Source organism: Artemia sp. Qi Xiang Cuo, chromosome 13 (genome assembly GCF_049724085.1).
Source record: "Artemia sp. Qi Xiang Cuo chromosome 13, ASM4972408v1, whole genome shotgun sequence".
NCBI classification, from domain to species: domain Eukaryota; kingdom Metazoa; phylum Arthropoda; class Branchiopoda; order Anostraca; family Artemiidae; genus Artemia; species Artemia sp. Qi Xiang Cuo.
The window spans coordinates 68,265,841-68,291,648 of NC_142806.1; the positions used below are offsets into that span (position 1 = coordinate 68,265,841).

Consider the following 25,808-nt stretch of genomic DNA (forward strand, 5'->3'; position numbering starts at 1 on the left):
TTAATCAATACTTTTCTTTTCTTAGAATTGTCATTAATTTCCATGTTAATATTATCTAACAATGCCCTTTTTATTTCACCGGTGATTTCACTGTCTATTACCATATTATTTTTACACATGTAACAATTCTGACACTAAGACATGATATGTTTTATGACATTGGTGCAGCAGTATGCCTGTCTTCTCTTTACCTTCCGTTGAATGCTAATACTCGAAAGACGGCTATTTGATTTATCAATAGGTAGTTTGTTACCTGTGCTATGACCGAGAAGTTGACCCTCGTTGTCAACTATTACTTTTAGACATGAATTATCAACTATCATCTCTGGGAATTTTATTCTATTATTTCTGCCATGAATAATGTTTAAATTTTTCGGTACTCCAAATAAATTCAATCTCTCACTGTCATGACAATGCACACATACCTTTCCAATAGTGTCACCAATAGTGCTTTTCTCATAGTTCAAATATTTGTACTTGTCAGCATTCAATACTACGATAACTTTATTATGCGCACATTCTTTCTTGAAGTACTTCATTTTCACTTTTTCATCATTGCTATTATTCTATTCAATGATGATGTCTAATGGTAAACTGCCAGTGATACTATTATCGTTCAGTGATGCTTTGATTTTCATTGAATTGTCTTAAATTTTCTTGGTGATGTTATCGGACATGCCCTTTTAGTTTTGCTCTCGATTACACTGTCTATTACCACATTATTTTTACATAGGCTACAGTTCAGACATATAGCCATGATATGATTTATGACGTTGATGCTGGAGTACGCTCGTCTTTCTTTTACGTTCTGTTGAATGGTAATACCAGAACAATAATGATGTGATTTTTCAAAAGGTGATGTGGTACTAGAAGCATAAGCAATAATTTGGCCTTAGTCATAAACCATTAGTTTTAGGCTTGAATTGTCTTTAAGCAATATCATATCTGGAAATTTGATTCTGGCACATCCACCGTCAGAAATCTTAAATTTTTTTTGATACTCCAAAAGAATTTAATCTCTCACTGCCACCACAACGCTCGCATACGTTTCCAATGATGTCACCATTGGTGGTTGTTCCGCAATTCAAATATTTGCTACAACACTCAATGCTACAACAACTATCATGTAGACATACTTTTTCGAAAAAATTCATTTTTACTTTTAAAAAACAAGACTTATGTATTTATCCATCCAGCGCACAATCAATAATTATAGAAAACATACAATGGACCAAGTATTATTGCCAACCAGCCATAGAGTACCAATGGGACAGCCGCATAGGTAAAAATCAAAATCGCTCAAGGTAAAAGGACTTGTTGCGCAACAGCAAAAGTAATAGTAGTTCATTGGCCCCCACAGAATTCAAGTGCTTTACGTTTACATCATTGGGCAACTAATATTCAAGGCAAGAGAAATCGAATTTGCAATAGTTGGTCGACTCCAATAGTTGCTTAGCTGGTTTCTTTTCCCTTTGACTTGAGGGAGGACTCGTAAAACCATCTGAATTCATTGTGGGGTGGAGTCATAAAACCCTTAGAATTCATTGCGGAAAGGAGTCATAGAACTCGGTGTATATATTGCGTGCAAATGAAACGTGGAAATTGTTGCGTAACTTAGCTTATAAAATATTACATGTTTGTTAATATCATCATAAAAGTTGAAAGTTTTGAATTCATGGCATAAAATGATTCATCATGTTTTCTTTTGACATCAAACCTTAGAATTTTTTCACTTCCATGGAACTATCCAGAAGAGAAGTTGAAATCTTTTTTCTTCTTTTAAAAATCAGAACAGAAGTGGAACTTTAAAAAAAGATGAAAAAAACTATGTCAAAAAAAGTTGAAAAATTTTCCGTCTAAAAAATTCTTAACCAGAAAAAAAGATATCTTTTTTTCCTTCTTCGTAAAAAACACAGAGTCTAAGTATAAATTTTTCCATCTTCTACCCGAAAATACAGAAGTGAAGTGAGACTGCATTCTCTTCACTGAGAAAATTCAGAAGTGAAGTGAGTATTCTTTTTGTTCTTTGAGAAAATTCAGAATTGAATTGAAGCTATTTCCATTCTCTCGAAAATTTCAGAATAATACCTTAGCATTTTTTCACTTCCAGGGAAAAATACAGAAGAGAAGATGAAATTTGTTTCTCTTCTTTTAAAATTCAGAATAGAAATGAAACTTTTTTATGTTCGTTGGTGAATCACAGAACTGGAGTATATCTTTTTCTCTTCTTTGAAAAAATTCAGAATTGAAGTGTAACATTTTTCTCTTCTCAGGAAAAATTCAGAAGAGAACTTGAACTTTTCTTCTCTTCTTTGACAAAATTCCGAAGTTAAGTGGAACTTTTTCTTCTTTGAGGGAGCTCAGAACTGATGTGTAACTTTTTTACTCCTCCGGAATAATCAGAACTGAAGTTTAAGATTTTTCTCTTCTCTGGAAAATATTTAGAATTAAACCTTAGTATTCTTTCACTTCCAAGGAAATATCCAGAAGAGAACTTGAATTTTTTTTCTTCTTTTTAAATTCAGAACGGAAGTGGAACTTTTTTATCTTTGTTTCTCACATCATTGAGAAAACTCGACGTTTTCTTTTCTTTGCGATGTTTTTTTTTTATTAGAGGCGTTGCTTTTTTTCTTTGAGACGTTTTTGTTTTCTTAGAAGTTTTTTTTTTGTGTAAATTTTTTTGAAATTTTTGTTTTTAGCTTAGATATTTTTTTTCTTGGCAGATCATTTTAAGATATGAAAAAAAATTTGAAGAAAACTTCAGTTAATAAAAATTCTTCTTTTAAAATTCAGAACAGAACTGGAACTTGAAAAAAAAGATGAATAGAAACTTTGTAAAAAAGGAGTAATTTTCCAAGTCCAAAAAATTCAAAGTCAGAAAAAAAAGTGTTACTACAAACACTATTTTTATAATAGTAAAAGTCATTAATAACATATTTACATCTCATTTTGTATTTTGAAAATATTGATAGTGATTTTTTTGGTTCAACTATATTTCATGTCATTTTTAGAAATGTAAAAAAAAGTTGAAAAATTTTTCTGTTATAAAAAAAGTTGAATAATTTTCCAGGTGCAAAAAATACCAATTCAGATAAAAGTGCTTCTACAAACACTATTTTTCTAATAGTAAATGTCACTAGTAACATATTTATGTAATTTTCGTTTTGTACTTTGAAAATATTGATAGTGATTTTTTTGGTTTAAGTATATTTCATGTCATTTTAAGACATAAAAAAAAAGTTGAAAAATTTTTCTGTTGAAAAAAATAAATGTACAGAATTAAAAATAAGTAACTCGCCTCAAGGGCTAAGCTCGCAAACCATTCAAAGGCAGTGTTTACGCACTTCTTAGTTTTGATATTGGTCTTTACCATCCCCTGAAGGTCCAGGGTTAAAAAATATTTCACGAATTGAATTAAAAGGTTCAAGAACAACTCGTAGGGAGGAGGTGGGGGGGGGGGGGTAAAACTAAAGATGATACTTGATATAAAAATGGATACAATTTAATGGCATAGCAAATGCATAAAACCTATAGCTTATAATGTATTTCTAAGAAAAATAATAATATCATTATTATAATCACAATAATCACCATGCAAATAATTCATTATTTCAGTGGGCACGGTCAGACTTATTTATAACTTACTACTGATTTCATTTAATTGTTAATTCATAAGGTGATATGCGAGGGTTTCTGTCAATTTATTTCTATGAACAATTTTTTAGCATCGTTTTGTTCCAAAAATGACATTTCTATGGGACTATATAATGGCGCAACTGACACTCAAAACCAGAGAAACCTGTATGAGTTGACAAGAGTGCCTTAAAGACATCAAGACTTAAAGACATCAGCATCGACTTGTTCCAAAAATAACAATTCAATAGGACTATATCATTGCACAACTTACGCTCAAAACCAGAAAAATCAGTAAGAGGTTACGACAGTGCCTTAGGGACATCAAGACTACACCAGTCAAATATTTCTGAAATCATCAGAAAATCTTTAGCGAACATCTTAGATCATTATGTAATCTATTTCAATATTGTCCGGGTTTGTTCAGAGTTCATTGCTCCTCAAAAGCGCATATCCAAACTCATGGCCAAAGAAATGGACCGCACCCATCCTCAGGTAAAGGCCATTGCACCAGTCAATGAAATGACATTCACTAGCACCTGACCTTCGATAGAGGTCACAGATTTCTACCGCTGCCTGGCCTTCAAAGAGTTTGTTGGCCTCAAAAGTGTCTTGAAAAGGTGTCAAGGAACGTAAAGTAAACAAATAGCATGGCAAGGAACGTAGTCTAACCAAAGTATTACCAATATGCGAAGGACTACCTACTCTCTTTGAAAGGTGTATAGGGCCAAGCGAATTCATACGAAATTGCAAGGGGTACTCACTCTCTTTGAAAGGTGTATAGGGCCAAGAAAATTCCTACGATACTGTGAGGGGATATTTACTCTCTTTGAAAGGTGTATAGGGCCAAGAAAATTCATACAACATTGCGAGGGGATATTCACTCTCTTTGAAAGGTGTATAGGGCCACTATTTCTATATGGCTACTTATTTCTCATTATTTCTTATGTGGGTTGATTTCTGTTAGTCTACCCTTTTCACGCTATTATCATCGATTAAATAACATTTTTGAATCAGGATTAGATTTAATCAGTAATTGATGTTGGTAATAAAAAAAAAATGAGAGGGCCAATCCCAGCTAATCTAGAACGACCTCTTTTTGGAACAGTAGAAATAGTTCGGGTAACCACTCTTTTTATTTAATTGATGATTAATCAGCTCGCTGCTGCCCTGTGGATTAATTCTTAGTTCTCCTGTTTTCCTCACTATCATCATTAATTGATTAAATAGCTTTAATTATTAAATTTATTGAAAAAGGAGATCTAAAAACCTTCAAAGTTTTTCGATCTTTAATAAAGTAAAACTTTTTGCTGTTGTTTTCTGTAAAGTCTAGTTTTTTTGCGGTAATCTGGAAATAATTGATGAAGTCGATGCTGAAATTCAGTGCAGTGCTTTTGTGTGGGTTAAAGCCTTTTAGTTCAGTTTTTCTTACCTTTGTCACTGATTAAGTAACTTTAATTATAAAAGTACACAATAAGAGATAGGCTTAATGAATACAATTCCAAAAAGTTGGTCTCTCTTTAACAAGCATAAGGCTTACAAATGGTATTTGCCCGTAATATGACAATAATTTTATGATGATGAGGAAATGAAGGGGCTTATTCCTATTCTATATTAAATATAAAGAAAGACCTCTCTTTGGAAAGACCTCTCTTAGGAAGAGTGTAAACACTTCGGGTTTCCAGTCCTCTGCATATTTTTTGCAATTTATCATATTCCAGTTAAGTGCTTGAATACAATGTGAATTAATTGCAGTTATTCTAGTTTTTTTCTCATTATCATTATTAGACACTAGATCTAACGGATAAAGCGTTAAAGATTGGTGTTTTTGAACAAAAATAATTTAAATTTTTCGTTATTTGCCTTAAAGTGTGGATTTTTTGCTGTGACGGGGAAATTATTGGTGCTGATGATGAGGAAATGAGGGGATTGTCCTAACTAATCCTCAGTGAAGGTGACCTCTTCTAGCGTTAAGATAAATTCTCCGAGTTTCCATTCATCTGCACTTCTCCTTTTTTTTGTCTTCTAGGATGCACTCTCTTTATATTTCAAAGCTGCTAAAAATGCAACAGTACTATTTGACGACCAGTTTAGAGATGATAGTGAGCTGTTAGTTCCAAAATCACAAAAATCCAAAGGAAAGCATGCAGCCGATGAAGAAAAAGTAGCAAAATCAATGAACGTTGCCCTGTTGTTTCCATATGTTAGTACTCACATCCTTTATTTATAAATACATAGGGTTCGTTCTTTTACTTCTGTATTTACTTTAATTACTTTACTTTATTTGTTTATTTTATTTCCAGCCCCTCCCCCCATTCCATGAATAATCCCTTCCCTCACGAAATATTCCTCCGTGGAAAGATCCTCCCACGTAATCCCTTACGTAAAAAAAAACAAATGAACACGCATCCGTGATCTTGCTTCTGACAAAAAGTTCAATTTTTTTTTATTTTTGTACATTGGAGCTTGAAACCTCTACATTAAGGTTCTCTGTAAGGGTGGATCCAGGATTATTTTCGGGGGGGGGGTTACTAATTTTGACTTTTTCGGGGGGGGGGGTTACTAATTTTTGACTCAGTTTTCGACTAATGTTACTCATTTTTACCTAGGTTTTACTAATTTTCGACTTATTTTTGACTCGGTCAAAAATTTCGGGGGGGGGGGGGGGGTTCAAACCGGGTAATCCCCCCCCCCGGGATACGGCCTTGGTTCTCTGATATGCTGAATGTATTGATTCAGCACATTATTCGCCTTATTAAAAATGGCGTCGAATCTAATGGTCTACATAACTGAACTTGAACTGCATAACTCGTTCAAATATTTTGGCTTTGTATGTGTCTATTGCTAGTCGCTTAATAGAAGATGCTGAGTGCAGTTATGGAAAAGTAATTTGTTATGGAAAATTATGGAAAAGTAATTTATTAAGATCACGTGATGTCTTATGGGTGTTTCCCCTCCTTTTTCAAAAATTGGGCAAATTTTATCAGGTTCGTAAATTTTGATGGGTAACATTAAACCTGAAGAATTTTATATATTCTGAATAAGCCTCAAAATTTAATTCTTTTGATGTATCTATTGTTACCAAAACTCCTTTTCGTAGAGTTCGGTTACTATTGAGCCGCATCGCTTCTTACTTACAGTTCGTTACCACGAACTGTTTGAAAAAAAAATCCTTAACATTTAACAAACTAATAACTGACCTGATTCCCTAAACATTTATTGAACGGTCTAAACTACCTTTTTTAGTACATCAAAGAAAGTATGCCTATAAAGTACTTGTATAATTTATAACCTAATGTACATTTGATTTATTGCAATTTGAATGTTGAATTTTAGTTTTCTTTACTTTTCAACTATAAGAAAATGTAAAATTAAAAAGAAAAAACCTCCAAATACAGGCATGTCTTGTCGAAAATGTAAGAATTTTCAGTTGAAAAGTGTGACAATGTTTTGGTATCAGGATAGAACAGGCCTGGAGACTACCAATCCTTACCTATCTAGGGTAGGTAGGCTTATTTTATCTACTAAGAGCGAGTGTTGAAGAAGAAGCAGCAAAATCAATTGATGTTGCCTTTTGATTTTTTATTTCAGTATCCACGTTCTTTCTCTCTATTTCTATAGATGTTCCACTATTTCTCTATAGGCTAAAAATCCTTTTCTTGTCAAATTTTCTTAATATTGTGAAGAAAATAATTGAGTTTGGTGGATGAAAGAACTAAGTGTTGGGCGATATTAGATATCGATATATTGACGTATCTCACCAAATATCGATATCGAATATCGAAACCTAAATATCGATATCGAAAACGGTATTATTTCGGCTTTTTCTGGTATCTACCGGTGAATGTCCAGCAGAGTTCCGATTCATCTAAAATTTTAATTCCAAAATATCCAACATAGAAATTTGTTTCGCAAATGGCCGGGAGGAAGAATAATGTATTCAATCCACTGACTCATATATGCTGATACACCGCATGTACAGGTGTATCCATAAGTTGACAAAGGCGTATTCTTAAACTACGTTTATTGTGGGTGAACTCTACAATGTTGCTGAGAATCTCCAAAAGTTTTGACTACATAAAATATATTTTAAGCTTATAGGCCTTGCTCAGATCACACTACAGGTCAGGTCACGATAGCGACATACATCAATTCACGTTTATAGAAATTGTGTATTAACTATGACAATCGTGTCCAAGTTGACAATGAAATGGCAAGAGACATGGATTGGGTCTTACTGGAATCTGTACCAACAGATGCAAGTGCTGTCACAGTCCCTGTGATTCAGCCACTACAGAATTCAGCCAGTTTGTGGGGAGCACATGATGGAGTTTCACTAGTCAGTGCAGAGCAAGCTTCATCAGCAGCTGCATCTATCACGTCTCTACAGATTTTCAGTAGGGAGTCTTTAGTTCCAATGAAAAAGATCCATTAAAGTTGTGAAACTCTTGCGATGTGGATTTCAGAAATACAAGTACGAACTTGTCATAAAATTAGTGTCCATGTCCGCCGCCAATGTCCTTTCTGAAAGTGGATTCCAAGCCTGATCAGTCAATCAAATAGTTTTCAAACAATCTGTAAGTAAAAAGCAACTCGGCCCAATAGCAACCGAAACTCTAAAACACTAAATTTTTATAACAATAGCTACATCAAATGAATTGGCTTTTTATGCCAACTCCAGATGTATAAAATTCATCAAGTTTCATATACCCATAGAAGTTACGAGCCTCAGGAATTTTTTATGAAAATCTATACAGAAATTGCTTTTAGACAGAGTGGGAACGCCTCTAAAAAGTCAAATCATCTTAATAAAAATCGCACCATCAGATTCGGCATATCGGAAAATCATGCTGCAAGGGTTTCTAGCTTCCATGTGGAAAAGTGTGAAATTTTGTTATTTTTGCCAAAAGCAAAATGACGGATGCGTGTTTATTAGTTCTGTTGTTGTTTTTTTTTCTTTTTTTTTGCCAGGGTGATCGCATCGAACCAATAGTCATATAAGATCAGGAGAGGGCTTGCTCGAGCGGAAACTACAGTGCTTGTTCCCCATTTTGTGGCCAAAATGATCGGAGGGCAACTAGATTTCCCCTCCCTCCCGCGCTCCTTTTTCCCAAAGTCATCCGATCAACATTTTGAGATAGTTATTTTGATCAGTATAGTTGAGAAGTCAAGTAATCTTGTCTCTGGGGATTACATGGCACTGCAAGTCCCTGGAGTAAAAGGTTGTAAGTTGTGAAATTTGTCCAGTGTTTACATATAGTATTTGTTATTGAGAAGAAAAAAGATATTTTTGGGGGCGAGTGATTTTTCTATGGGCGGAGTTTTCTGCGGGAAGACTTCCTAAGGGGAGAATTTTCCGTGAGGAGGGAAGTTTCCAGGGATGGAATTTCAAACGGAAACTATACACGGGGGAATTTATCATAATTTTTTATACGAAATTTATTCTATTTGACCTGTTCTCTCTTTGCCAATTCAATTTTATATTTGAAGATATTCCGGGGAAACAGCCCAGGTAAGACTTTCAAAGAACTGAAAGTTGTCTGGAGATATTTTCGTGGGGGTTGTAATTTTCCGCAAGAGAGATTTTCATTTGGGCAATTTTACCTAGGAGAAACCTTCCATTGAGACATTGAATGGGGAGAATTTCCAGGAAAAATTTTCCACGGAGGGAGGATTTCTGGCATAATTTGAAAAACCATTAAAAATTAAAAGAAAAACAAGTCTTTTTTCAAACGAAAGCAAGTTAAAAACACTTTTCCAGGCTGAATTGCCACAAGAAGCTTTTTTTGCAGGGGAATTTTTAGCAGGGATGGAATTGTCTGGGGGAAGGGGGATCTTACGCGGGAGAATTTTTCCCAAAAAATTCTTGTAGAATTTTCTCCATGGAAAGTAGATTTTCCATGGAGAGAAAAGGTGGTGGATCTTCCAGCATTATTGGAAAAACGATCAGAAATTGAATAAAAAAAACTTTTTTTTTCAACTACAAGTAAGGAGCAACATTAAAACGAACAGAAATTACCCCGTGTATGAGGGTTGTTCCGCCTCGCTCTTTACGATAATTTTAACTGTTCATCCCAACTATTTAAGAACAACTCTTGAAACACAAGAACCGTTTAATTAGAGGTTCAAATCCTGAAGTTCCTCTGGACAAAAAACTGATCAGAAATATCGAAATCGATATAACTATTATCCAATATCAAAAGTAAAAATATCGACATATCGTTTAATTAAGATATCGCCGAACACTAGAAACATCCATAAATTTCTTGGAACTTAAAATTGTACTGATTCCTGAAAAATTCAACAACCTGGTAAACTACTTTACTTAGGTGTCAACGAAACATTGTCTGGAAAGCGAAGTGTAATGTTGGATTGCAATTACCTTAATTTCCTTTTTTATTTTTAAAGTTATTATATTCTTTTCTTGTTTTATACTTTCTGCCTCATTTTGGGGGGGGTTTTCTCGGTTCTGTTTCCGTTCTTTTTGGTTCAAATCCGCGTTTAAGATTCTTTGTTTGATAAACAAAATGTGGAGAATTTACTTTTTTCTCTTTTTTGGTCTTTTTTTCTCGCATTGGACCCCTTTCTTTGCGAACAATTTTTCCTTTGGTCTATTTATGAATCTTGACCCTTCCACGTGTTGTAATCTCTAGTTTGAATCAATGGCTCTCTTAAGCAAGAAGTTACGTATGCAAAATTTGGGCGGAATGTTGCTGAATTGTTGTATGTAAAGCAGGCCAGGACTACTGCAATTCCTTCAATTTATTCACAGTGGAGGTTGCAAGGGGCGCTTGCCTTTGTTAGAAGACAAAGGACTCTCCTTGTTACAAAGTAGACTACAAGACAAAGAAGAAAAACAATCATATCAAACAAAACTAAAATCCAACGATTAAGAGCACGACGGGAACAGTAATAATTAAAATTGGCCTGAACCAATTGTATGGCATTAAAGGAGACTAAGGACTTTTGTCATAAGACTTGAATACTCTTAACTTTGGTTTTAAGAACCGTGTAATGTGAAAGGGAGAGCATGAAGATTCGTTCAAAAAGACTTGCTCAAATTGTGAAAATTTTCAAAGTTTCAAATCAGGGGAGTATGCATGGTTTTAGCCTCCCATCCCGTTTCTTTGCGCAGGTATAATTTTGTGGACTTCGTTTAATTTATCCCAGAATCAGATTACTGATTGACCACTTGCTAATTTATTTTTCTTAACTATTTAGTTTTTTTTTCCTTTTAAAGCCTGAGATGCCAAGTTTTGCACTGGAGCCATGTGTAGGAATGATTCGCCTGACTGGGATGATGACTATCCGTGCTTTGGTGAATTCAAAGGTCTCGGTTAAAGAGGCTAAAGAGGTATTCTCTCTCTCTCTCTCTCTCTCTCTCTCTCTCTCTCTCTCTCTCTCTCTCTCTCTCTCTCTCTCTCTCTCTCTCTCTCTCTCTCTCACTCTCTCTCTTTCTCTCTCTCTCTTTCTCTATCTCACTCTATCTCCCTCTCTCTGTCTCTCTCTCTCACACACTCTCTCTCTCTCTCTCTCTCTCTCACACTCTCTCTCTTTCTCTCTTTCTCTCTTTTCTAAACTAATAAAATTCAAATATTGTTCTAGCACGACTTTATTCTAAGGTAAAAGTTATGTACGGATGCTGACTTGCTATGCTAGTTTCTAAGAGGGGTTGAATTTCGCTTTAATAGCTTCCAGTCAATTCATGAAATGAATAAATTATCCTCGTGTTGATGAATAATCGGTTCATTTCTGTTTTAGATCAACACGAAAATTTCGTGATTCTAAAAGAATTACGTTTGAACAGTAGCTATGCCTATTTTACACCTCAAAGTTAAATTTTTTATATTTTTAACCACAAACTGATTTCGGGACTTTTTTCCGCGAATAAAGTAACTTGGTAAACTAATGTAATATTCATCTAGATTTCAAAGCGAAAACACCTATGTGAATTGTTTGTATCTCAAAAGGATTAAAGTATTAAATATCTTACGCAATCTGGTACTGCTTATATTTTTTGGACTGACTTAATGCAGTAATTAAGGACGATGAAAAATCTACCTAAAGGTGGATTTTTGGATATATAGCCTACTCGTGATTAATGATTATAAAATATAGACATGGAAAACATCATTTGGAATGCGGTGTTAAATTTTTTTTCAAGAGCAATGCCGGAATAAAACATCAATTGGTTATTAATCGCGCTGTGGAGTTTTTCTCCAGAGATAATATACTGAGTGCGGAAGAATTAATCCTACAAAAATCTGGCCTACCGGACCCCTTCCGTAAATCAGTTAAAGATGAAGAAAATGTCCTGGAGATTGTGAAATTCTTTGCCAAATCAGCTAAAGAAAAGCGTCAACTTGTGAAGTTCTGACATTTGTCATTTTTGAGCCAACCGAGGTCCCTGCATGCGGAGAAGAGATAAGTGCATGCGTAACTACCAAAGTAAATGATATGTGCCGTCGTTTTGAAGGCTTCATGGAACGACTGAATAAAGGTGACTTAAATCTTTTTACTCGAACTAGTTTCCCTACCCAACCAAATGCCCCCACTAAGCTGTCTTACTCTGTAGCTGTTACAAACCCTCCGCCACTGAAAATCCCATTGGAGCGGAAAGCTTTTATAGAATCTGCGTGTGGCGAGTCCCTTGATGCTTCTAAGGTTGAGCTCAGACCAAGAAAAAATGAGTGGCGGGTAGCCATTGCGCAGAAGGCTACTGCGGAGAAATTGGCGCTTGGGATTAACAATCAAAACCAGGGTTCCAGCGCAAAAATCAAAACTCCCTCACACATCGGTATAATTAAAGGGATTCCCGAGTCTCTTAGTGCTGAGGCTTTACAAAGATTAATAGCCGGATATGAGAAAGCCGAACAATGTGGGAAATCACGCACCTTCCAACTGTATTTTTCAAGTAGAGATGCCTTTGATACTGCCGCACAAATGACGATTAAAATTGACTTCGATCGTTTCAAAATGTTGAAATGTTGTTTTAATTGTCATGAATCGGCCATATGTCGACGCAGTGCAAAAATACCAAGAAATGCGGCCGTTGCGCCCAAAATTACCACGGTGTGACGAAAGAAAGCCCGTGCCAGAACCCAATCTGCTGTTTGAATTTTTAAAGCACCAAACACACGTACTACCATGCTAACTGCCCGTTTAACAAGACTTTGAAGCCAAAAAGCCAATCTGTTAGAAATGGTTGAGCCCTATATTAAAAAGAGCGTCTTGTCATGGAACGTAAAAGGTAATCTCAGTGCGAAAATCGCCATGGTGGAACAACTTTGCCTTAGTAAAGAAATCACATGCATACAGGAATATCTTCTCTCTGTTGACAATATGAAACTAGTCGATATAGTGCAATCACATGTGCTCCACTTTGTAGCCGCTAAAAGGCCCATAAAACGAGGCCACCCCTCAGGTGGACTTGCTACAATAATAGATAGACATTCTAACTCCTGCCGACAGACTATAGAGACGAAAATTCTGAAACGAAGTTTGCTCTAGCATGCAGAAGATTGGGTAAATGTAAAATCAGAGCCTCGCACCTCCTTTGGGTTCTGTTGGGGGACTTTGATTGTGACCTATTGAAAAGTGATAATCCACGTACGGCTCTGCTTCTTAGCCTGATTCCAAGTGAAGGTGCTCTCTTACCAAAATATGATGATTTCACATATATACACTTCTCAGGATCAGTGTCAAACCTTGGTCATGTGCTTGTCTCCGGTAGTATTGCCAGTCGTGCAGTAAGTGTAAGCGTACTTAATGATTTTGTGATCGTAAACCAGATCCGTTTATCCACCAAACTCCGTTTTTTAAAAGAGCTAAATAAACATAGAGCTACTATTCGTTCCAATTTTTCTGAAAAGATTTTTAGTAACCCAGGACTTTTGTGGAAGAATTTAAAACATAAACAAAAATAAAAGCCAAACCAGTCATTGAATATCCCTCCTGAACTATGGGAACAACATTTCTCCAGAGAGTTTTCAGAACCAGACCCACTACCCTCCAAAGTTACACTTGGAAAGATACTTTCGATAGGGGACAAATCAATGTTTACTGTATCAGTTTTGGATGTTTATAATATAATTCGTAAAATTAAGAAACCTTTTTCAAGAGGTACAGATCACGTTTGCGCCAAATACCTCATATATGGAACCCCTTTTCTTTTTTCCCACCTTGCCCCACTTTTCCAAATGGTGTTTAGAAAAGGAATGATTCTTAACTCTTTTTCAACTAGCCGTCTTATTCCTGTCCCTAAAAACAATAAACCCCTAAATGAGTGCTCATCATATCGGCTAATAACGGTAGCTACAACTTTTTGTAAAATTTTTGAGAAGTTTATAATGCCTGAGTTGGTTGATAAATGCTATATGCCCCCATACCAATTTGGGTTCCAGAAAGGAATAGGTTGCGCTCATGCACTGACGGCACTGTCGTCAGTTTTGACTGACGCTGATAAATCCGGAGAGCAGCTTATTCTAGGGAGCCATGATGTCAGTCGTGCTTTTGATTCGATAATTCACTCGCATATACTCACTGAATTGTATAAGCGCGGGGTCAGTACCTGTATTATTCGTGCTTTGTATGATATGTATAATCATTTAACTATCGTTGTTAATCTGCCTCGTGGAATAATTACAAAGATAACCATACCTGTTCGTCGCGGAGTAAGGCAAGGCGCCCTTACATCCCCAATTGTGTTTAACAACTGTTTCTTCTCGACGCGCAATCTCAAGCAGTTTCTTCCTGTATTTTAGAAGGGATAGATGTGTCTCTTACTGCTTATGTGGACGATGTCTTTAACCCCAGCCGAATGGTATTGACGTTTGAGAAAAATTTCTCCATTTTGAGTCGAGAGTATTCAAAAATAAATCTTAAATTTAACGCTGAAAAGTCAGAAGTGATACTAGAAGCTGAAAATTTCCCGAAGGATTTAATCTTAATGGATTATTGGTTGCTCCTAAATTTGAAATGAATTATCTTGGCCTCCCAATCGGTAACTCCCTTAAAGCAACTAAAAAGCTTCTCATTCGCCATTTCCAGCGCTGAACGTCCAGTGCCTACGGTGGCATAGTTTCCAATAAACTTCGTCTTAATTGCCAACTGCTAGCTAAATTATATAACTCATATGCACTCTCAAATTTTTTATACCTTGCACCTTTTTGGCGTACCTTTTCGGCAACGGAATCAAAGCAACTCCGACGAATTTATTTCCGGTATGCTGTATATCTTCTCAGCCTCCCCCCTCCTGGGCAAGTAATTCTTGGGCCAATAGGAAATACGGTCTAATTGACCCCAATGCTGCCATCGGCAGGTGCATTGCAGCTTACATTAGGGGAATAAATGGACATCCATGGTGTTCCATTTTAAAACAATAGGTCTTTCACGTTTACTGTTTTTGTGTTTGTTATACGTATATACTGTATGATTGTTTGGTTTATTATTATGCTTGTGTGTCTGTTCCATAAGTTTTATCTATTTTCTGTTCGTGCTTGTCTATGTGCTTGTTACATTGGCTTGTGCTGTCATTTTCTGGTTTATTACTATGCTTGTGCGATTGTTCTATGAGTTTTAATTTCGTTTTATTTGTCATTATCCGCCTTTTTCTTCTGCTTTTGTTTTTTCCTTTCTTCTTCTTTTTTCTTTTTTTTATACTCCGTTAATCATTGTATTTCAACGGGTTATAAATAAATTCAATTCAAAGTGAATAAAATATTCAATAAAGTAAATAGAGTAAAGATAAATAAACTAGTTTGATAAATAAATATAACTAAATAAGATAAGTTTTTAGGCTCTTTTATTCAGGCGGTGTATTATATCTGTGCTGGCTTAAATTTTAAAATAGTTATCCGACATCCAATAAAGCAGTTTATTTTCTATTTTGTGTCTTATTTGCTCATTCTCAGCTAATAGGGGTGCATCTTATCTATTTTTTAGGTATGTTTTTGGATGCTTTATGAATATATTAATATGCATTTATTTCAAAAGCTTCACTTATAATAGTGATACCGTATTTACCATTATATGGCAGGCACGCCACTATGCCTGAGTCAGGAATTGAAAGTGCCAAAACTCATAAAGGCTGGTATTTCTCTGATGAGCTCTAATTGATGGTGATCGCTTGGGAATAAGTTATTTGTGGTGATTTACTTGTGAGTTTATGATGGCTTATATTTACCAACTATTTTCTTTCATGTCATTGCGTTTTCTCTCTTTGTCCTTGGTTTTTGCATGGATAGGTAAGATCAATCCCTGTTCTAGAACTTATCTATTCAAATTACTAAAGTAGGAAATGATTTTGGTTTACCCAATTTACCTAGACATTATACTTCTAATATAACGTTTTTTTGCTTCAACAATTTGTAATTTCTCAAAATAAGGGATCCTTTGAACCAACTTTACGAAATGGAATTCCCTTTTACCCCCTAGCCCCTCATATATTTAGGTTTGGGTATTATAGTTAAATATACTTGAACTAGTTAAATGAGTATGAAATACGGTGTTTTAAATGAGCTTTTTTGTAGGTGATTATGAGAAACATTCTGCGTTTTTTAGCCATTATTTTCAGTTTTCTTTGACGGGCGTGTAATTCATTTGGATCAGTCTTGGGGGCACGACTTTGTTTTATTTATTTAATTTTTTTGTTCAAAAGGCTCAGGTAATTTTTTCTTTTTATTTTTTTCAGGCAATTTTTGAGGATATTTTGAGGTCATTATGGTCCCGATGTGATTTACATTGTGACTCGTTGATTGGCGAAGAACAAAGAGGACCTTTAGATTGTAAGCTAAACTATATAGCACTAAATCTTTATAGTGCTTTTTAAATCACTAAACTATATAGCACTTAAAATCTTTTAATGCTCAAAAAAAAGAGAGAAAAAACGATGCAATGGTAAAAGCTGATAATTTATTTTCGATACGTTTAAGTTGGCATTACAAATTCGAAATCATGTCGAAGTTTCTCTTTTTATGTTTAATTTGTGCATTTTATGTTCAGTTAGTTTAGCATATCGAACGCAACTTTTGGCTGCAGTTTCAAATATGATACTTTAATGCCCTTTAATATTGAATTAAATATTGTCAGCTTTTATTCAATTAATTAATGATGCTAATGCTTCTAAACAAATAGACCTTCATTAAGAAAAACAAATGTTATCAATTGATCTTACATTTTGGGGTTGCTGCTATGATTTTTTTTTTTTTTTTTTTTTTTTTTTTTTTTTTTTTTTTTTTTTGTCGAAAGGGAAAGCAATGAACCATTTTTCAATCAAACATCTGTTGTGTTGATAGAGAACCTTATAAAACTGGCATAAATCCTTGTCATATAACCAAGGCCGCATCCAGGAGGGAGATTTGGGTGGCTTACATGTCCAAAATGTTTGTTTGACTCGTAAAAACGTAACAAAAATGAATGTAAACCAATTTTTATGCATTTTGAAGTTTTTTTGTAACCTTCCCCTCCCCCAAAAAGACATCGTTTTGTAACCCCTCCCCCCCCCCCTCCCCCGAACAATAAATCCTGGATACGGCCCTGGATACGTAGACCATTACTCTGTAAAATTCTTTTGAGTTTTTCACTTAGCCCGGGTACATATGGTAAGGATCTTTAGTATTTGCTGGATCTTTAGTATTTGCTCTCCAAAATTTTTTGAGGAGTTGTCTTTTCTAAGAGAAATACTAATAAGCAACATGTATCCAGAGTGGTTAATTAACCAGACTTTTTCAAAGAGAAGAAAAAGTTTCTAGAGATTTCTTATGAAGTCTTGGAAATAACTCGGGAAAAGAATGTTTTTTGTTCCTTACCATATGTACCTGGGCTAAGTGAAAAACTCAAAAGAATTTTACAGAGTAATGGTCTAAAGGTAGCTTTAAAGAGTAGTAATACTTTGGGTAGTTTTCTAAATTGTGGGAAGGATCTAACTTCGTTGGGCCAACTAAGTGGGGTCTATCAGATCCCATGTACTTGCGGAAGCTCATATGTGGGACGTACTAACCAGAATTTGGAAATGAGATTGTTACAGCATAAAGATTTAATTCTTCGGCTTTAAAGCAAGATTCTAAGCCTGAAGATTTTACTTCAGCCCTTCCAGAACATATTTTCAATTTTCCAGACCATTTTATTTAGTTCGATAATGAGAGAGAGAGAGAGAGAAGGATTTATTGAAAAAAAAACATATAAACAAAAAATTATTGCTACTTCCCTTAAAAAGCAAAGCTTGTCCGTGGGGGAGGTAGAGAAAACAAAATCCATAAAACAAAGAATACTTGGCCACCGACACCACTAATACCATCACACTAAACAACAAATACAAAATAATATCATATATTATACTTCCTCTGGGAACATCATATCAACAAAACCCCCACAATAAATAAATCAATTAATCAGTCAAAACTCATATTCAGCAAAAAGTAGTTCCTTAATGATTTTTCTAAAAATATTGGGGTCACCAATAGTCTTAATATCACAATTCAAACTATTCCATTTCCGCGTACCTCTATAAAAAACTGAAAAACATGAACGGGAAGATATACCACTAGATATACAGCGGTCTGCGCGACCCCTTGTATCATGAGAATGAACAGTAGACCTAATGTACAATAAATCACCAAAACACCGAGGCTGAACATCCTGCTGCAGTCCAAAATAAACAACAATACAAAGAATTCACGAAGGCCTGCAGCCGGCAAAATTTTTAAAATTGGGTAAATTTCTCTAACAGACATACGTGGAGCTATACCGGCTAAAATTCTTACTGCATGATTTTGTAGAACTCTTAATGGTTTTAAGGTAGAAGAAAAAGTAGAGAGCCAAATACTTGAACAATAAAGTATATACGGGTGTATTAAAGAAAAATAAAGATGGCGAAGGACAGACTTGGGAAAACAATGTTGGAGTTTCTTCATTATACCAAGATTTCTTGCCAGAATTTTGCTAGTTAAAGTAACATGTTCCTCAAAAGATAGAGTTTCATCTATTACAATCCCAAGGTATTTAAAAGACGCAGTCCGTTTTATAACGCCATTGGACATATCTAATTCCTTGATCCATGGGTAAAAGTTTGATGATCGCGAGAAAATAATAAAGTTAGACTTAGCCATGTTAATCCTTAATTTATTTACCCTCAGCCACGCTATAATTCTATTAACTGATTCCTTCATGGAAATCTGCAGCAGCTCCGCTGTCTTAGCTGTGCTAATGGCTGTTGTGTCATCAGCAAAAAGTGAAACTGTTTCATTAGTCGGGTTTACCGTTAGTTCATTTATTCTATAGCAAAAATTATTCAGACAAGTTGGTAAATCATTAATAAATATCAAGAATAATATAGGACCGAGAACTGATCCTTGCGGAACACCTATTTCAATACGCTTTTTTTCGGAAGAAGTATCATTTAGTTGGACATACTGATAACGATTACTTAAAAAACTTCTTAAAAAATTTAGTGATGTACCCCTCAAACCATACACCTCACACTTCTTAAGTAGAAGTTCATGATCCACAGTATCTAAAGCTTTCATCAGATCTAAAAATATAGCACCTATTTTAAAACCTTTGTCTAATACCTCAATAATAATAGTTGTCAAATAAATCATCTCCTGTTCCGTTGTCCTTTTTCTGTACAACCCACATTGTGTCTCTGCCAGTAACCTATGATCTTCCAAAAAAGTCATCATTCTAATGCTAAAACACTTCTCTAAACACGAGAAATGATGGGTAAAACAGATATTGGCCTATAGTTTCCTGTATCATTTTGAATACCACCCTTATGAATTGGGGTTACTCGGGCAACTTTAAAACAATCTGGGAATTTTCCTTGACGAAAACACTCACTAATTGACCCACATAAAACTTCAGCTATAACAAGAAAATACATTTAAGTGCTTTTAAAGTAATATGATCGCTACCAGATGAATTACTACGCAACCCATAAATAATTTTTTTAATTTCATCAACTGTTGGAAGTCTAAGGTGAAGAGACACATCAATGGGGTCCCTCAGTAAGGACTCGGGTGTTGGGTCCCCACTATCAGGCACAACTGACATAGCTAAATTCAGACCAATATTCGAAAAATAACTCAGAAAATCATTGCATATGTCCTTATCAGAATTCATAGTCTTTCCCATTACACTAACTAATTCATCAGGTACACTATTTATTTTTAATCCGATCACTTCTTTTATTAGTCCCCAGGTTTTTTTTAGGGCATCCTTCGACCTTCTTAAACTTTTTCTTAAAATATTTCTTTTTTTCGTGTCTTAAAATTGTATTCAACCTATTTCCATGAAATCTATATAATTGCTTTTTTTCTTGTGTCAAGTTATGTATTTGAGCTCTAAAAAATTGATCTTTTACATTTATTTGCTTCAAAATCACAGGACTAATTCAAGGTTTTTTACTTGAGTGCTTTCTATTAAACGGTTTCAATATGACTTCTTGACTTATCAAACTCTGCAACTTTTCATAAAATAAAACAAACTTTGAATTTGCGTCCTGAACTTCGCCTAGAACATCGTACCAATCCACCTTTTCTATATCATTTTTAAGTTTTACCATCGCACTTTTACTGATCACTGGAATCCTTGATTTTTTGCCTTTAACCACCTTCGTGACAGTTCTAAAGCTAGCTGAAACTAAAGCTAGCTGAAAAATGTCTCTTTGATTTGTAGGGATCGGGGTTTAAAGCAAAATTTTCGTGTAACTCTTGAAATAAAGAAAATCTTATTCAAGAACATTGCTTTGGATAGGGTCACAGGTGAATTTGGGCTAAATTCTATCTACGATAATCTATTAAAATCTGAGAGGGTAAAGTTCAATTCACCCAATGTAGTTGACCTCGGTCCAAGTGCTATATCATTGAACGCTAATAAACCGAATCCAAAGGGGTCAAAGAGGCTAGCTTCCGCATTTGCTTTGAAAAGAATTAGAGAATTAAACAATATGTAGTTTTATTTGATTTTGCATATAAACTTTTGTTTTAGTTTATTTTTACTTCTGATGACGGTCACTGCATATGTGACCGAAATATCTGGTATTTTTGTGAATTTCTATCACTGTTATCATCATCACTGTCCATTAAAAGGGTTTTATCCCTATTTGAATTTTTACTTATCGTAATCCACAGCAACTGATCTAATATACAGTAACCAAATTAATCGTACAAGTGTAACCAATTTAATATTATTTCTAGGTACCTAAATAATTTAGGTATAAAGTTAGGCGTACCCAAGAAATTTCAACTCAGACAATTTTTTTAACATAAACAAAACTCAACAAGGCAAACTAAAGCAGAAAAAAAAAATACTTGAAATAGTGACCGATTAGGTATCATTTCGTCTTGCCAATCTTGTTTTCGACCAATTCGTCTTGTCAATTCCAAAAAAGGGGTAACAGCGGAAAGAATAAAAAAGAAGAAAAGTAAAACGCTTAAGAATAAAAAATAAAAACAAATGCAAACCAAATGTTAAAAAAGAAAATATTAATCAATGTATAAGAAAAAACCTTCCCTCGAACCTTTAAACTAAATTCCTGAAAAATAAATTTTTAATACGATTTTTTAAGTGCTGGTACACTTTCTGCTTGACGAAGAAAATTTAGAAACGAATTCCAAACTGACTGGCCTTTATAGGGGTTACTACCCCTAGTGATTTATAACTATTCATAGTGATATTTTATATTGCCTAAACAAAAAAAAAAATCACTAAATCAGCACATAAATCACTGGATTATCGATAAAACCATTAAATCAACCGATAAATCACTAAAATCTAGTGATTTTTTTCACCAGGTGGCAACCCTGCCTTTATGTCTGGTCACCTGACTTTCTCTTGTTGTATTCTGTAACTCAGATGAAAGACTAACAGCGTTCCTAGTCGAATAAAACCATACTGTTCAACTAAAAACTTTGATGGTTATAAGAGCGTTATTCGGAAAATAAAGAATGTTTGGCATCAGTGACACACCAAGTTAATGTTTGCATTAACGACGCACGGACGTACGAATGTTACTGATGAGATACACTTGATGAACTCTAAGGATGAATTGAAAAGAAAATTCCAGAGGATAGGAGATTTACAACTGACTGGGTGCATTCATTTTTCCTGAAATTTCAACAACTGCTTTGTACAAAATTTTCAGTGGTAAACTTAGCTACAACAAAAATTTGTACTAGATAGGCTCCTTGGTAGGCTCAGTAGGCTCCTAGATAGGCTCGGTAGGCTCCTAGATAGGTTCGGTGAGCTTCTAGATAGGCTCCTAGATAGGCTCCTCGGTGTTGTCACGAGAACGCAAATACAAGTAAATGGGACGCGCATTGGACATTCGGCTATCATAATCAAACCAAATGTAAAGCTTTGACGCTTTTAGGCGCAAGCATTTTTGTCGCTCCGTTTTTGTGAGATTTTAGGGGAAGTCCCAAAAACTCCAAGAAATTGGAAGCATTGAACAGAACCCAACTGATGAGCCAAAAGTAGTGAAATAGAGAGAGGATATCGAACACTAAGTTGCCATTTTTGGGAGACATCTGACAGTAAATAAAAGTTCAAACAGGGATAAAATCCTTTTAATAGACAGCGATAAATTCCACAATAAATACTAGGTATTTTGGTTACATATGTAGTGACCGTAGTAATACTAAACTAAAACAATTAAAAACAATAATTTATATATAAAATAAAATCATTACATACTGTTTACTACTACTACTACTAACAAATCACCGCAGCACCAAGCCGCCTGAAGCCAACACAGCTACGCACGCTCCTCCTCCATCCGATTCTATTCAAAGCCTCCCTTTTAACACCCTCCCAGGAAGTTCCCATTTCCTTTAAATCATTCTTTATCACGTCCCCCCCCACCCCCAACCAGGACGACCTGCTCTCCGTTTAGCCCTAGACGGGTGGCCAAAAAGGACAATCTTCGGCAATCTGTCATCCTTCATCCGCACAACGTGCCCTAGCCACCTCAACCTTTCTTTCATTATAGCCCTAGAAAACGGCGTATAGCCTACTGTTTGAAATACGGTCAGTCAACCGGGTAACCAGAACAATTCGTAAGCAATTTCTCTGGAAAACATCTAGCAAATCTTAATTTGCTTTTCGGAGCGCCCATGCTTCAGTGCCATATTTGACCGTCTGTCATCACTGTAGCTTCTAATAGCCTAGTCTTGGTTTGCAGATCTATCTTCCTATTCTTCCAGACTTTTTTTAACTGTGAAAAACACCCTGAGCCTTGGCTATTCTACTTTTAACATCTTCACTGCTCCCACCGTCTTTACCAAGGTAAGTGATGCTGCCCACCTGATCAGTCTTTTCGCTACCCAACGTCACCTTTTCATCTTCACTTATTCCTAACCTAAGTGACTTATAGTCTTCTTAACATTAATTTTCAAACCTGTTATAGCACCCTGAACTCACAAAACCTCTAAAAGTTCATTCATTTTGCTCACACTTTCATCTAGGATACTTAAATCGTCATAATAATCTAAGTCCAGGAGACTTTTTCCTCCCCATTTAATTCCGTGGTCTCCCATTGCCTTTCCTGTGCTCCTTAAGACATAGTCCATCAAATTAATCCATATAAAGGGGGATAGAACACAACCCTGGTTAATTCCTCATTTAATACAAAACCAGCTACTAACCTCATTTCCTATTTTAACTGCAGCAGTGTTATTCTTATATGTAACACCAATCACTTTAATTTGTGTATCTGGTATACCATACAAGGATAAAAGCTTTGCTAAAGCTCCTCTATCAACAGAATTGAACGCTTGCTCATAATCTATAAAACTGAGGACCAAAGATGTTTGACAACTCAGGCACTTCTCAATTATTAACCTAAGAGTGAAAATTTGGTCGACGCATCCTCTACCTTTCCTAAAACCGCGCTGTTCTTCTTTTAAAACTTTGTCTACAGCGTCTCTCAGTCTAAAAAGTATCATATTACTAAGTAATTTGCTACCTACAGAGACCAAACTAATGCCTCGTTAATTACCGAACTCACTCTTATCCCCTTTCTTATGAAGTGGCTTAATTAAGGTATTCCCAAAATCGTTAGATACTTCCCCGATTTCAAAAATCATATTCATAATCTTCAGTAACTTATTTCTAACCTCAGAGCCGCCGTATTTAAGAAACTCATTTACCACACTATCAGACCCTGGAGCCTTATTATTTTTTAATCCTTTTAGTACTGTCGCTAAATCTTCCTTCACATCCAAGGTACGACAAACTTTTTCATTTTCCTCTATATCTTTTGTTGCAACTCTATCTCGGTTTAGCAAATTCCCAAAATGTTCTACCCATCTCTCTTTAACTCTTTCCTTATCACTAATTGTGTCCCCGCTCCTATCTTTAACTGGGAAAAGTCCGGGTTGACAACTCCCTCTCAATTTATTAACATGCCAGTACAATATTTTACTATTATGCGGTCTAGCTGCATCTTCCAGATTCTCGGCAATTTTATCCATGACCTCCACTTCACACCTCCTTAGTTCACATTTTAATGCTTTCTCCACTTTCTTTACATTCCTTTTGTGTTCATATAATCTATCACTCAAATAATTTTTGAACAAGTCCCTTCTCCTTTCTATTGAACATAAAGCTTTTTCTCTAATATTCTTAGCTGCAGTCCTAGCTTTCTTCCCTAAGACACCTTCAGCAACTTCACAAATTATCTTTCTTAAATTATTCCAACCATCCTCCACATTGTCAAATTTTAAACTCTCAAGTTTAGTATTCAACTATTCCTGGAAGGTTTCTCTCAAATTCTCATCCTGGAGTCTACCTGGATTTCAGTTTTAAATTAACCCTAGACACTATTCGATGGTGATCTTTGCTTTTAACATCAATAATAGCACTCCTATATACCCTAGTATCTTGTATTGCTCCTGCCAGCTTCGGTTTACAATAATATAACCAATAAGGTTTGCTGTCTTACCAGCACAGATGTAAAAAGGGAAGCTTTAGTTTGATTGGGATGGAAGAGGAGCTTGCGTAGCTGTGTTGGCCTTAGGCGGCTTGGTGCTGCGGTGACTTGTTAGTAGTAGTAGTAGTAGTAGTATACCTACAAAATTACAAAAATCTGTATCCGTTACTCTTTTCTTTTCTTACACCAAATTTACCTAGGCTAGGATACCTTCTATCCCTATTTCTACCGACCTGGGCGTTAAAATCTCCTAGTAAAAACATCAAATTTCTACCTGGGAGGCTGTCTATTTGCTCCTGTAACTGTAGAAGAAGAAGAAGAAGATTTTATTTAATTAAATTAACATAACAAAAAACTTATACCCCCAACAGAGAGCAAAGCTCGTAAAATTGGGTATTAATAAAAAAAAAAAAAAAAAAAAAAAAAAAAAAACATTTCCTCATCATAACAAAAGAGAGAAAGAAAAAAACCTGGTTAAAGAAAAAAACAAAAAACATAACAAACATAAAGAAAACAAACGCTGGACAAGTGGGGCATGGAAGGCTATCCCAACATGGGTAACAAATATAAACAAAAAATAATAATAATAATAATAAAAAAATTTCTATTCCACCATCACAGGTCAATACATAATTTTAATATTTTCTTCCTTAGAACTGATATTTGCCGAAATGACTCAATTTGAATTCTATCTTTCAGCCTATATTTATTTGAAATAAATGGTATTTGGTATCTAATTGAAAATCTAGATCTTTCACAATTAACAAAGGGAATTCGATATGTTCCAGAACACCTAAGAGCCGAAGGAGGGGGCAGAATCAACAGAGATTTTTCATAAAAATAACTACTAGGATCTTGTATTTTAAAATGCCATATTGATGTATTAAGTTCTCTTATATGTTTCAGATCTAATAAATTCAAGAAAAGAAATAATGTTTCAGTTTCCGATGCATCTCTAAGTTTTGATGGACGATGTAAAAAATTTCCAAGTATTCTCACTGCTTTATTTTGAAGGATCTGTAGGGGTTTTATATGCGTCCAAAAAGTATTTAAATAAATAATTGTGCAATAATTTAAATAAGGAGCAATCAAAGAATGATAAATTATTTTTAAAATTGAAAATGGAAAAACATGTTGCAAACGATACATAGACCCAATATTTTGCGAAAGTTTCACCCTTAAATGATCAATATGAGTTTGAAATGACAAAAGGGGATCAATATAAACTCCTAAATAACGATATGAT

The 25,808-nt window shown here is 35.0% G+C and overlaps 1 protein-coding gene across 1 annotated transcript in view; it reads left to right on the forward strand.

The window, feature by feature from the left end:
• LOC148945585 (protein odr-4 homolog) overlaps positions 1 to 25,808 on the forward strand; it is a 169,681-nt gene that overhangs the window by 132,848 nt on the left and 11,025 nt on the right. The window contains exons 5-7 of the mRNA XM_089098849.1: positions 5,663 to 5,836; positions 10,874 to 10,987; positions 16,325 to 16,418. Of these exons, the coding sequence (XP_088954975.1) occupies positions 5,663 to 5,836; positions 10,874 to 10,987; positions 16,325 to 16,418 (382 nt within the window). The remainder of the gene's footprint in view (positions 1 to 5,662; positions 5,837 to 10,873; positions 10,988 to 16,324; positions 16,419 to 25,808) is intronic.